The sequence below is a fragment of the Nicotiana tabacum genome, chromosome 17, assembly GCF_000715075.1.
Source record: "Nicotiana tabacum cultivar K326 chromosome 17, ASM71507v2, whole genome shotgun sequence".
Lineage (NCBI taxonomy): Eukaryota > Viridiplantae > Streptophyta > Magnoliopsida > Solanales > Solanaceae > Nicotiana > Nicotiana tabacum.
The window spans coordinates 10,124,859-10,136,879 of NC_134096.1; the positions used below are offsets into that span (position 1 = coordinate 10,124,859).

The 12,021-nt window shown below is 35.1% G+C and overlaps 2 protein-coding genes across 3 annotated transcripts; one reads left to right on the forward strand and one right to left on the reverse strand.

The window, feature by feature from the left end:
- The first annotated feature begins 653 nt into the window (after positions 1-653).
- On the forward strand, positions 654-6,043 carry LOC107778282 (putative B3 domain-containing protein At5g58280). 2 transcript variants are annotated; one of them, XM_016598505.2, is made up of 8 exons: positions 654-802; positions 3,255-3,357; positions 3,717-3,794; positions 3,889-3,984; positions 4,388-4,446; positions 4,523-4,682; positions 5,081-5,287; positions 5,396-6,041. In XM_016598505.2, the coding sequence occupies exons 2-8, from the start codon at positions 3,280-3,282 to the stop codon at positions 5,597-5,599; spliced, it is 882 nt and encodes a 293-aa protein (XP_016453991.2). In that variant the 5' UTR covers positions 654-802; positions 3,255-3,279; the 3' UTR covers positions 5,600-6,041. The 2 variants fall into 2 exon arrangements, with proteins under 2 accessions (XP_016453991.2, XP_075090118.1); XM_075234017.1 differs by lacking the exon at positions 654-802 and adding an exon at positions 1,316-2,048 and having other exon boundaries at positions 5,396-6,043.
- Positions 6,044-7,667: 1,624 nt separating this feature from the next.
- On the reverse strand, positions 7,668-10,512 carry LOC107778281 (60S ribosomal protein L10-like). The gene is given in 4 exon segments (NM_001425817.1): positions 7,668-7,908; positions 8,007-8,088; positions 8,618-9,119; positions 10,457-10,512. Coding segments are annotated over 4 exon segments (666 nt in total). The 5' UTR covers positions 10,467-10,512; the 3' UTR covers positions 7,668-7,836.
- Positions 10,513-12,021: the final 1,509 nt, after the last annotated feature.

A 12,021-nucleotide genomic window follows, 5' to 3' on the forward strand; every position in this document is an offset into this window, starting at 1 on the left:
GGTATGGGTTCACGTGAACCCATTCTCCCGTCCCTAAATTGTGTATAGCACTGCAATTATTGTGGTAAAATAATTAAATACATATAGGTGAACCCGTGCACAACACACCACTTTGGTCCATTGTGGTCGTGTGCCCTTTTGATTATCCAGGTTAAGGGTTCGAATCCCCTGTCATGATAAGTTTATCCCCCTTTCAGTTTCTCTTATATATTTTGTCTTCTCTTTTTCGATTTCTAAAAAAAATCAAAATTTGCATCTTCTCCTTGCTCCTCATTTGTCCCAACATTTTTACGAACACCGGTCACCATCTAACCATTTTTTATCACCCTCTAATCACTTTTAAAGTACGAAAATTTGTTATGAATAATCGTGAACTGATGTTTTCTTGTGATAATAGTATTAATCACGATTTGCTTGATAAGTTATTGTCATGGCAAAATTTTGATGCAGTCAAACCAAACAATAATATGATATACCCATACTCTTAAAATTCTAAAAACGTCTCTCCAAACATTAACTTTGGTTTAAGAACAACACGACAATTGTGAAATAAATAATCTCAAGATTACTGTCCCTTATTCTCGTAATCAAACGAGTCCTTGGGTTAATAAATGTCCTTTTTTAGCTTAGTGTATCACTTAACTAAGGTTAATAAGTAATCCCTTTTTTAGCTTAGTGTATGCACGAAACTCAAAGCTGTAAGGCGCATGTACTCACTGTTTTCAAATTTCAAAAAGGCGCTTTCTCTTCTCTGTGTTTCTCCACATTCGGCCCCTTCAACACCGCTGCATTTTCGCCTCAGGTTTGATTATTCCTGCTCTCAAAAATATTTTTAATTTTGGGGTTGACGATTTTATACTCTATGGTTATTTTGTTTACCCATTTTTATACATTTGTCTTGTTATGTGGTAATAGGCATAGGAAATCTATATATATGTGCAACATTATTCGTTGCTGTGAATTCATTTCTGAGGTTTTTTTTTTTTTTTGGCTAAAAAGATGACATTTTTACGTATGCCATTGTACATCTTAAGGAAGTGAATACAGGATTTAAAAGTAGTGAACCCTCTTAATGTATATGAACAAATTAAAATTTTAATTTAATTTTTTTAAGCTTATGTATATAATCCGAGTTCCAGATAGTGGGTTGCATCCACTACTAGTACTGCTCGAAACAAGGTTTTTTGTGTAGTGATTTGCTAATTGCTATTTTCGTATTTCAGCTTCTCAATCTTTTGATTTTCCCCCAAAAGATTCTTTCTTTTTAAAATTTTTGTTTTTTTTAAAAAAAGGATTCCTTATGTGAGGTTGAACTCAGTCTATGTGAGCTTCCAAAAGCATAGTCAATTATGAAGGTTGATGACAAATATAAAAGTAGTCAATTATGATGAATTTAATTTTCAATTAGTTTGGAATTGCGGCATAATTGAATGATTGATTGATTTCTTTGTGTGGAGTAGAAGAGTGGACTAGAGAGGAATTAACTATAGTTCTGTTTGGTGCTTTTTTGTACTAGCATTTACTAAAGGTAAGCAGGATTATACGAGTTTTTTTCTTTTTTTATTTTGGCCATTTGCTGATAAAAAAGTCATCTCAACATTTCTTTTGGGATGGTATGATTCAAGAGTTTTTGCTTTCTGTTATAACATAGAGAACTTTAGTGTTAGGAGACCACTATTCGTCTAGAAAGACAAATTTTGAATAACTGGAATGAAACATGTCCAAATGGCGGAATGAATATAAAGGATTCATATAGCCGACTCCATTGAGGCTTAGTTATTATAGTAGTTGTAGTTGTTGCTAAACGCTTCTTTTTGGTCACTTCTGGAGGCATTTAGATTTTGTGTTAAATTAGAGCTCCTGATTGGTCCACTGTGGTCAAAGGCGCGCTTAAAGTGCGCTTAAGCCTAGAATCAAGGTGCAAAACACATTGAGCACTCCACCTTGCTTAGCGGGCATTTGTCATCAAGGTTCTAAGGCATTCTTCTCCTTGCCAACGGGCATAATCCAGAAGAGGCGACACTAAACAGTTGATGTTTCACTTTATTGTAATTTTCTAAAAAAAATTCTTTATCCATATATTTGTTATTCATGCTTATAATTATTAGTCTTGGACTACATATATGTATTTGTAGTTCTTCTCAATTTGCACATTTCTTCATTAAAGCCCTCACTTTATTTGCTCTTTGCGCTTAAAGCTCCAATGGATCTTAGAGTTTCTGCGACGTTAACGATGGATTGGTCAATTGTTGGGAATTTAAATAGTACTGCACTGCAAAGCCACTAGTTTAAGGGTGTTATCCATGTATAACAACAACAACAAACTAAGCATAATCCCACGAGTGGGGTATGGGGAGGGTGGTGTGTATGTAGACCTTACTCCTACCTTGAGGGTAGAGAGGCTGCTTCCGATAAATCCCCGGGTCAAGGAAAAAAAAAAGCAGTAACAATAACAAGATAATAAGAGAACAAGCAGTATCAATAGCAATATAATAAGAAATCATGTAGTAATCAAGACTGTCAATACCGAATACAAGGCTGACTACTAGATCTACCGGTATGGGGAAGACACACACTCGACTACCTACTAACCTTCTACCCTAATCCTCGACCTCCACACCTTCCTATCAAAGGTCATGTCCTCAGTGAGCTGGAGCAACGCCAAGTCCTGACTAATTACCTCTCCCCAATACTTCTTTGGCCTAACTCTACCCCTCTTCAGACCACCCGAGGCCAACCTCTCACACCTCCTCACTGGAGCATCTGTGTTTCTCCTCTTCACTTGCCCAAACCACCTAAGTCTTGCTTGTCGCATTTTGTCCTCCACCGAGGCTACTCCTACCCTGTCCTGAATATCTTTATTTCTAATCTTATCAATCCTAGTAGGACTGCACATTCATCTCAACATCCTCATTTCTGCTACTTTCATCTTCTGAACATGAGAGTTCTTGACTGGCCAACACTCTGCTCCGTACAACATGGTAGGTCTGACAACCACTCTGGTAAAACTTATCCATGTATAACATTCTTGAAAAAAGTTTGAATGTATTGGTATTGGTAAACAGTATAGTAACTAATCTTCCAATTGGCGACAGTAATTTCTGCTTCCCAAGATTGGTTGGTTATCTTCATGCAATTAGCAAATGACCTGTACTTAATATGATTTGCAGGTGAAAAAACAGTTAGAGGTGTTTGTTTCACTTTTCAACTCCAAATTGCATTACAGTAAATACTCTTTTTCTTTTTCTGATCAGGGAAGTATTTTGAGTATTACAATCAATGGCAAATGAAAATGGCACAAATAGTTACGAGGAGGTCCGAAGGCAAAGGGTTCTGGACAATAAGAAACGATTCGAGGTAGTAATCTTGTTAAGGCAAAATATCTTTTACTTCGGTTGATGGTACTTTTGGATGCTTCTTTGAAGGAGAAATTAAGTGATCGAAGGCTTACATGTGGATGATCTACCAATATCAACTTCATGAAATATTAGGCGGTGTTTGGATTTGATTTGGTTCCAGTTTTCGAAAACAATTCTGGTGGAAAGTAGTATATGTGGATTAGTTTTTATGAACAATCTTTTGGGGAAAAGTTGTATGTGTTCATAAAACCTACCTTTTGTTGCCAACAGCAAATATGCTGCAGAGTTTACATCTTTTTGTAGGACTTGTAATGATTGCCTTCTCTTTTTCTTACTATGTTGCTTTCCTCTTTGAAGGATCTGGGGATTTTGAATATATCTAAAAACCTTTCTGATCTTGCAAAGTCCGAGAAGAAGTCCGATAAGAAATACGAGGTGACATGTTATGATTATTTTCCTTTCTATAAAGATATAATGTGGCTCTTATATAAGAATGCATTAGCTGATATTATTTTCTTATCATGCATAGGTAACCCGAGTTAGACAAAAAGCAAACGATGTTTACATGTTGGAGCCAAGAAGGTCTGGACGGGCTAGAAATCCTGTTCCATCATACCGCGATGAGGTAAGATTTCATGTTTTTCTTTTAGTACACGATACATACTACATAGTGAATGACACAGCTTTCAAAATTAAGATTCTAATGGTATGCTCATGTGATTTTCTACATAATAGTTTACATGTGCACCTCTTCTATGTAATCATATTGAAAGAGCATCAAGATTATGGTTATTATTATTATTGAGATTACATGAAACATTTAACCGCTGATGTCTCATATTGTAGTTCATTGTAGGTAGAGATTGAAGTTTCTAATATGGAGTCTATCTTGGGCTAAGAGTCTAGGAAATGGACTGCTTATGTTGCTAGTGAAAAATTTTCGTCTCAAACATTTGTTTGCTAATTATCTTCCTCTGGTTATCAGTTGTTTATTTTTCTCATTTGTTGCTAATCAATCCTCATCTCAGATTGATATGGAACTTCCATCTTTTCGGAAAAGATCAAAATTGAGTTCCTCATGGGCAAGGTGAGATGGTTAATTCTGAGTCTGGACACCATTGTTTTACGTCCCAGTTATGGAATAATTGCTTTTGCGTTGGCAGTTATCTAGCAAGACCGTTGGAAGAAGTAAAACTTGCTTCATGTCAAGAGAGAGCACAAGCTATCAAAAGTGCAGAAAAGCTCCAGAGCAATCTACAGTCTGGAAATCCATCTTTTATCAAGTCTATGGTCCGATCTCACGTCTACAGTTGTTTCTGGCTGGTAAGTTGCCACAGACTCTAGCTACAAAAGCCAAGGATACATGGAGGAAATAACAAGGGCTTTTTTCATTTTTGGCCTATTGGCCCGAAACTAATTACGGATGGTAGCTCAAATATACAAAAAACATATACATGGATTATGTATATTTATGTAAACAATATGCATATTATATGTATATTCATTTAACACACAGAGCATATACATTTGCCAGCTATTATTTTGGAAGGCATCCCAGTAAGGTAATTATCCCTAATAACAAAAAGAAAAAATAATAATAAAATCTTGCTAGACTCGTATGATCTATCCTTACAATAAATTCTTATTTTTGATAAATATATTGCTTGTGAAATGAGCTGACATTCTATCTTTTCACTAAGCCTACTATGAAATGATATCAGGGACTTCCTACAAGATTTTGTGAAGATCATCTTCCCAAGTCTACCGTAGATGTTCTGTTAGTGGATGAGGAAGGTTCAGAGTATGAAGCTCTCTTTATTGGCAAAAGAACTGGACTAAGCGGAGGATGGAGAGCATTTGCGCTAGATCATAAGCTGGATGATGGGGATGCTCTAGTATTTGAATTGGTTGAGGCAACAAAATTCAAGGTTGGATTTTGGTGTGCAATCCTTTTGTCCTTTTGTCCATGAAATAAATATAGTCATATGATATAGTTCAAATTCAATGCATTACTTTCTTATTTTTGAGATTCACAGGTGTATATAGTTCGGGCATCCCATTGTTCAAGTAGAGAGGATAAATCTGGTGTAGAAAAAGGAGAGAATGAAGCTGAAGAAACATCAAAGAGTGTGACAAAGAAAAGAAAGAAAAGTAGCAATCAATCAGAAGTTCCAACGGCAGCTAAAGAAGAGATTTCTGTAGTGGCTTCAGCCACGAGACGCAGTACTAGAAGAAAGTAAAGAAGCATCATTTTGTAGGCATGTCAAAAATTTAGCCTTTGTTGAGGTAAGCATATCAAGTTTACTGAAACAATGTGCAAGACATGTTCAAAACTAATCTTGACATTGGCACTAATGGTTCGTAAATGTAGCTCGTTGTTCAAACAACTATTCAGAGCTCCTTGTAAGGCTTATGAAAGAAATACAACTGCAGCTCTTTTGCACAAATTTTACTAGCTTGTCAAGGTTAAGTGATTCATCCTTAATAGTGCTCGGACGCAACTTATGTTGTTACTATTGTAAGCAGGGGCGGATTTAGGAGGGCACAAGGGTGTTCACCCGAACCCCCTTCGCCGAAAAATTAAGAAAAAATCTGATTTTTACCTCTATATATTATGTTTTGAATCCCCTTCACACAGCCCAAAAGCATGGTTTTGTGGTCAAGAGGGTTCAAAACCATTATGAGGTAACTGGTTCCATTCCCACTAGCTACAATCTCTTTAAATTTTTTAACTTATTCCTTTTTTGAATAAGAGCATATTCATTGTGTTATTATGTGAGTAATCTGTCTATATGGTCTTGTGTCAGATCATCTCCAATAAATGATTGATAGAATTTCTCCCAATTCTTGTCCACCATTAGCAGCCTTTTAAGATTGCTTTGGATCATAGTAGGCGGTTTGTTAGTTTAAAGCCTTCAACTAGATTGATTTGTCTGATTATACAATGTGTTACTACTGCCTCACCATCTGTTTAGATCAATTGGCTCACATTCTACATTTTCACTCCCATCTTGGACTAGGGATTATGTTGCTCGGATACGACCGTGGGTATTCGATTCATTATCACATAAATTTTAGGATCTATGGTATAAATTGGCACATGTTTTTAGGGTTGAAATATAACATATTCTCTCTCTATTCAGTTTATGTGAATCTATTTCCTTTTTAGTCTGTTCCAAAAATAATGATTCTTTTCTAAATTTAAAAATAATTTAACTTGAACTTTCAATTTTACCTTCAATGACAAGTTTTTATAATCACACAAATATTATAGCATATTTAAGACCATAAATTTTAAAAGAATTATAACCACGACTATTTAAAACCACAAATTTTAAAAGTATTCATTTCTTTCTCAAATTTCGTGTTCAATCAAGTATGTTCATGTATATTCAAACAGACGAAGTACTTTTAGTCAACAGTGTCATTTAACTTCATGTATAATAAATAAATGGTCTATGATTATTATGTAACTACGGCTTGATTTCTACACAGCTTCATTGACGGGTTTTGGGATAGCGTTTGCATATTTGTAGGATTGACCTTTTATTTCTCACTTATTCTTTGGAAATGAGAGCCATTTTCAAATGACTGAATTCCGCTTGCATTTTTATAGCAAAGACCTGATGCTTTCCAAGAAACTCGTGATTATTGTCATTCCCTTAATATTCTTCCTACCTGAAAATCTGGAAAACACTTAGGAACCTTACTAGATGTGATAATTGAGAAAAGGTAATAATCTCTCAAGAGTTGAGAAAGTTTATGCAAAATGTGCAGGCTCAATTTGGCTAGTAAACTTACAACTTTTATTTATCAACTCACCATACACAAAATCCCAAGTACTGTTCATTGTAGGATCGACTTGATTTTCCGAAAACAACTGGTGTTTGCACTTTGCACTAACACTCGCAATTTCAACTTGAGTTCCACTATCGTTTCTTCATGAAACAAACCATTGACTGGACACGTCGCTGTAACATTCAAGCCTTTTCTCACTTTTGTGTTTTCCTGATTTCTACACTACTGCATTTCTTTTCTACACTGTTGTGATTTGCAGATTGGAGCACAATATCTCTACCTACACAAGTCAAGCTAAGGCTGCATATATTCAACCATTCCCTATTTGTGGCATTACACTGGGTTTTTTGTTGTTACATTCAAGCCTTGGAATGATAATCTTTCCAAGGAATGATCCCCCGGGACTAAGAAGCGATTTACGCTGCTTTAACAATTCATCAAAAATAATGTAGGAGGAATATGACAACTCCCATAAGAAACAAAGTCAACAGCGGAGGAAAGAATATATGTAAAACAAAACTCAACCAAATAAAAGCAAGCCAATCTTTATCAGTAAACTAAAATGTTCAAAGCAGTAACAACTCAAGTAATGGTTCAAAAGTAGATCGATGATCAGGACACAAAATTTCATTCAACAGAAGTAGAAAACTACAGGTTCAGTTTGGTAAATTCTGCAACTTCAATTCCCTACTGCTTCCAAAAAAGCTCTTCCAGGTTGACGTGCAGCAAGTCGACCATGGCAACCAAGAAGCTGCAAAAGCATAAGAAAAGCAATAAGTTTTCACATACCACCTCGGGCAACAAGATCCAAACTTGTACTATGTAAACAATAGACTGAACAAAACATACCTTGGCATTGACACCATCTGAAACAATACGATTCTCTGACTTGTATTTCAGATAATCAGTGCGGCTGAACTTAGTGAACCCCCTGCAATCAAAATAAAACTATGATGCAAGCACAACTTCTATCCAGTGGAGCACCTTGGAAAACCAACCAGATTAATAATCTAGTTTTTCAAGAGAGAAATAATATGGCAAAACTTTTCGACATTAGCGTTCAAAGATGCAGGGGTACAAGCCTATATAGCAGATCCTGTTTCAAGTATATTGTTAAAGGAATAGAGCAATCAGCAAGCTAGGTTTCTAGGCAGTTCATAAGTTTTGGAAGGAAGCAGATCCTTATCTCCCATTAACGATGTTAGAAAAAATTTGGGTCCAGGACCCCAAAAAATTACTGGAATTGAATGTTAAGAGGATGTGATCACTCAGTATGAGGTTATGTGTGATATAAGATTAGTACATGTTGATCCTAAAATTGTATAATTGTCACAACAAAAGAATAGCTCCAAGACATGTCAATCCTTCATAAATCAATCAATTTTAGTGTGTGAACATATAAAGTGCTAAAAACATGTGCCACGCATAGATTGAAGTGATACTTTAGATAAACATCTTACCACTTCCTGCTGACAATGATCTTTTGACGGCCAGGGAACTTGAACTTTGCACGGCGCAGAGCCTCTTGCGCATGGTTAGCATTACCATCTTTGCAGCGAACAGATAGAAGAACCTGACCAATAGCAACACGAGCACAGACTCCCTGTGGCTTACCAAAAGCTCCCCTCATACCAGTTTGGAGCCTATCAGCCCCAGCACATGACAACATCTTGTTAATTCGCAAAACATGGAAGGGATGGACCCTAACCCTGAGGTGGAAAGCATCCTTTCCAGCGGACTTGGTCATGTACTTGTTGCACGCAATACGAGCAGCTTCAAGTGCCTCACTTGAAACATTCTCCTTCTCCCAACTGACCAAGTGCACACAGAAAGGAAATTCATCAACTCCTTTTTTCTTCATACCCACATCATAGATCCTGATCTTTGGATCTGGCACACCACGGCAAAATCGGGATTTTGGGTAAGGCTTGTTCTTAATCTGGCGATAACATCTTGCAGGTCCTGAGAAAAGAATTCAACCCAGTTACATATGTTGTCAATGACTCACACAGCTACAAGTAACTGGATGGGGTCAACTAATTGTTGTATAAAACAATAGTTAATACCACATATGGAGTCTATACCAACAATGCACTCATAACTCCATATTAGTTTAACGTCTGCTTATCCCCCAAAAGGAAAGAGAAATAACAATAATGCAGTGTAGAATACCTTGTCAGCAAAACTAAGGAATGCGCTTTCACTCATAAAGAATAACAAAATAGTGGCCAGCGCTTGTCATACTTAAGAGGTTCTGCTTCATACACAAAACTTAATGGATCTTAGATACATTTTTTACCACCAACTTTATTGTTTACAAGGATTAATCAAAAAATTCCCGCAAAATAAGAACTATAATTTCTTTAACAATTTTATCATTTCTAGGACCCATATGGAGTATTTGCTCTCAAATACACTAACTGTAGCATGGCCATAAAACTCCTATAGCATTTAAGCTTGATAAATGTAAAATGCCAACTCAATTACACCAACTAGGTATCTTTCTACCCAGAAGCAGATCTAAAATTTAAAATTGATGAATGTAAAATGCCAACTCAATTACACCAACTAGGTATTCTTTCTACCCAGAAGCAGATCTAAAATTTAAAATTGATGGGTATAACCTTTAAAATCTTACCAATAAACTTATTGTACTTATGGAATTAGGATTTGAAATTTAATATTTGTCACAATTTTATATATATATATATATATATATAATTTGTGTTGAAAATGTTGGGTTCAGTTTCTATCAGACAAACAATACACAGCTACAACTAGATCCCAACTATCTCTAGCCGCTATATGAATCCCATTATCCATTCCGCTCCATCTGCATCAGTCAGAAACCCTCAATAATAACTCATCTTACGGATAAATTAGGGTTCTCTAACACTATAAGTTCTCCACACTTACTATGAATAAATGAACAAAAAGCAAAATAATGGTAAATCAAATGAACGCCTCAACCGGGTACCATCTAAAATCACCTCTAATATATCATTTCAGCAATAATAATTTGTCTTGGGGAAATATTAGGATTCTCTAACACTATAGGTTTTCTACATTTACTACGGACAAATGCACAGAAGGCAAAATAAAAATAAAAATAATAAAATGAATAACAAAAACACATCTAATATATTATTTCAGTAATATATACTAAAAATAACACAAAGGCTATGAACAAAAACATACAGATCCAACAAGTTTTTGGCAAATCGAAACAATAATAGCTAAATGAATAAGAATACGAGAATACGCGTGAAAATAGAAGGATTTGGGAGAAACAAGCTTACTTCTCCCCATGGCTAATTCTCTGCGAATCGTCTGCGGCTTGAAAAAATACGATTATGAAAAAAATCCTAGGGTTTACGTTCTTTATGTAGGAGTTGGTAGCAGGTGAATGAATTGATTGGGCCTTATGGGCTTACGTCTGGGCTTGCGTCAGCTAAAGGTTGGCGGGCCGATATATGCTGAACTTACTTCATGCCTAAGAATTGACCCATTCAGCGTGCCTCTCCCAAAATAATAGCAACACAATATATATTTTATAGCAATTTTTTTCGTTCCTATACATTATTTGAAAGTTGAAACCTTATTACGAAAAATGTCCATTTTTTTGTATTTATCCGACCTAAATATGTTTTAGCTACAAAATATATACAATCCACCTTAAAAAACTCTCAATCCATTATTAGTGTCTTCGATCAAGGGATTTAGTTATACCATTTTTCTTTTATCTCTCATCTCTCCCATCTTCTCTCCAGATTCTGTTTGCTATACCCTTGATATCTAAGGTCTTTTCTTCTCTTTGAATTTTCGATGTAAATTACTTCCTCTGAGTTTTTCTTACGTTTTCTTCGTGCTTGATTATATCCATCGGATTATCAACAGAGCTCTTCCACGTGGCAATTCAGCTTCATCTGTTGGGGCAACAATATGAGAAACTTTTTGTATACCGTCAAATATCTTGGGGAAGGCACAATTCTCAACAGAAAATAGTTCTTGAAGCAAATAAGGTTCAAGTAATATTAACTACAGTAAAGATTCTAGAAACTGAAATGAATCGATCTAGCAACTAGGCAGCAGAAGGACATACTTAAAAAAGATAATACATGACATTTGAAGTTCTCTAACTGACTAGAACAAGTACGGGTTTCATTAGCTACAACAATCTAAAAGGCATAAAGGCAGCTACTAGTTCTTCAAATGACTTGGTTCAAATGGTGTGTGCTTAAATACAACTACAGTATCATATAATTTACATATAATTTTTATACAAAATTTATATAATATGTCTTTTGTATATTTTGTATTTGATTTATACATAGCAATTATATATTATACAACTTATTTACAACTTTCATACATTATTTCTACCCATTTAAATACAACTACAATATCGTACAACTTAAATATAATTTTTATACAAATTGTATACAATATGTCTTTTGTATATTTTGTATCTGATTTAGACATAGTAAAAACAAATTTCATACAACTAATTATATATTATATAACATATTTATAACTTATCTATAACTTTCATACATTATTTCTACCCAGTTATATACAACTACAATATCATACAGCTTAAATAAAATTTTATACAATATGTGTAACGACCCGACTTGTCATTTTAAGAATCTATGCCCCATTCAACTACTTGAGGTCCCGAGCAACTTCATAATACGTATTATGACTTGTGTGCGTAGTCGTTTGATTTTCGAAAAATTCAGAATTTAAATTAAAAGAACAATTCTCATTTCTGAAGCTTAAATGAAAAGAGTTCACTGGAGTTTGACTTTTGAGCAAATGACTTCGGAATAACATTTTGATAATTTCAATAGGTATGTATGAT

Excerpts from the sequence above, each read along its gene's own strand:
- LOC107778282 (XM_016598505.2), top strand. The coding sequence starts at position 3,280 with ATGGCAAATGAAAATGGCACAAATAGTTACGAGGAGGTCCGAAGGCAA. Across the intron at positions 3,985-4,387 it reads TTCCATCATACCGCGATGAG|ATTGATATGGAACTTCCATC; the intron begins GTAAGATTTCAT and ends TCCTCATCTCAG. Across the intron at positions 4,447-4,522 it reads TTGAGTTCCTCATGGGCAAG|TTATCTAGCAAGACCGTTGG; the intron begins GTGAGATGGTTA and ends TTGCGTTGGCAG.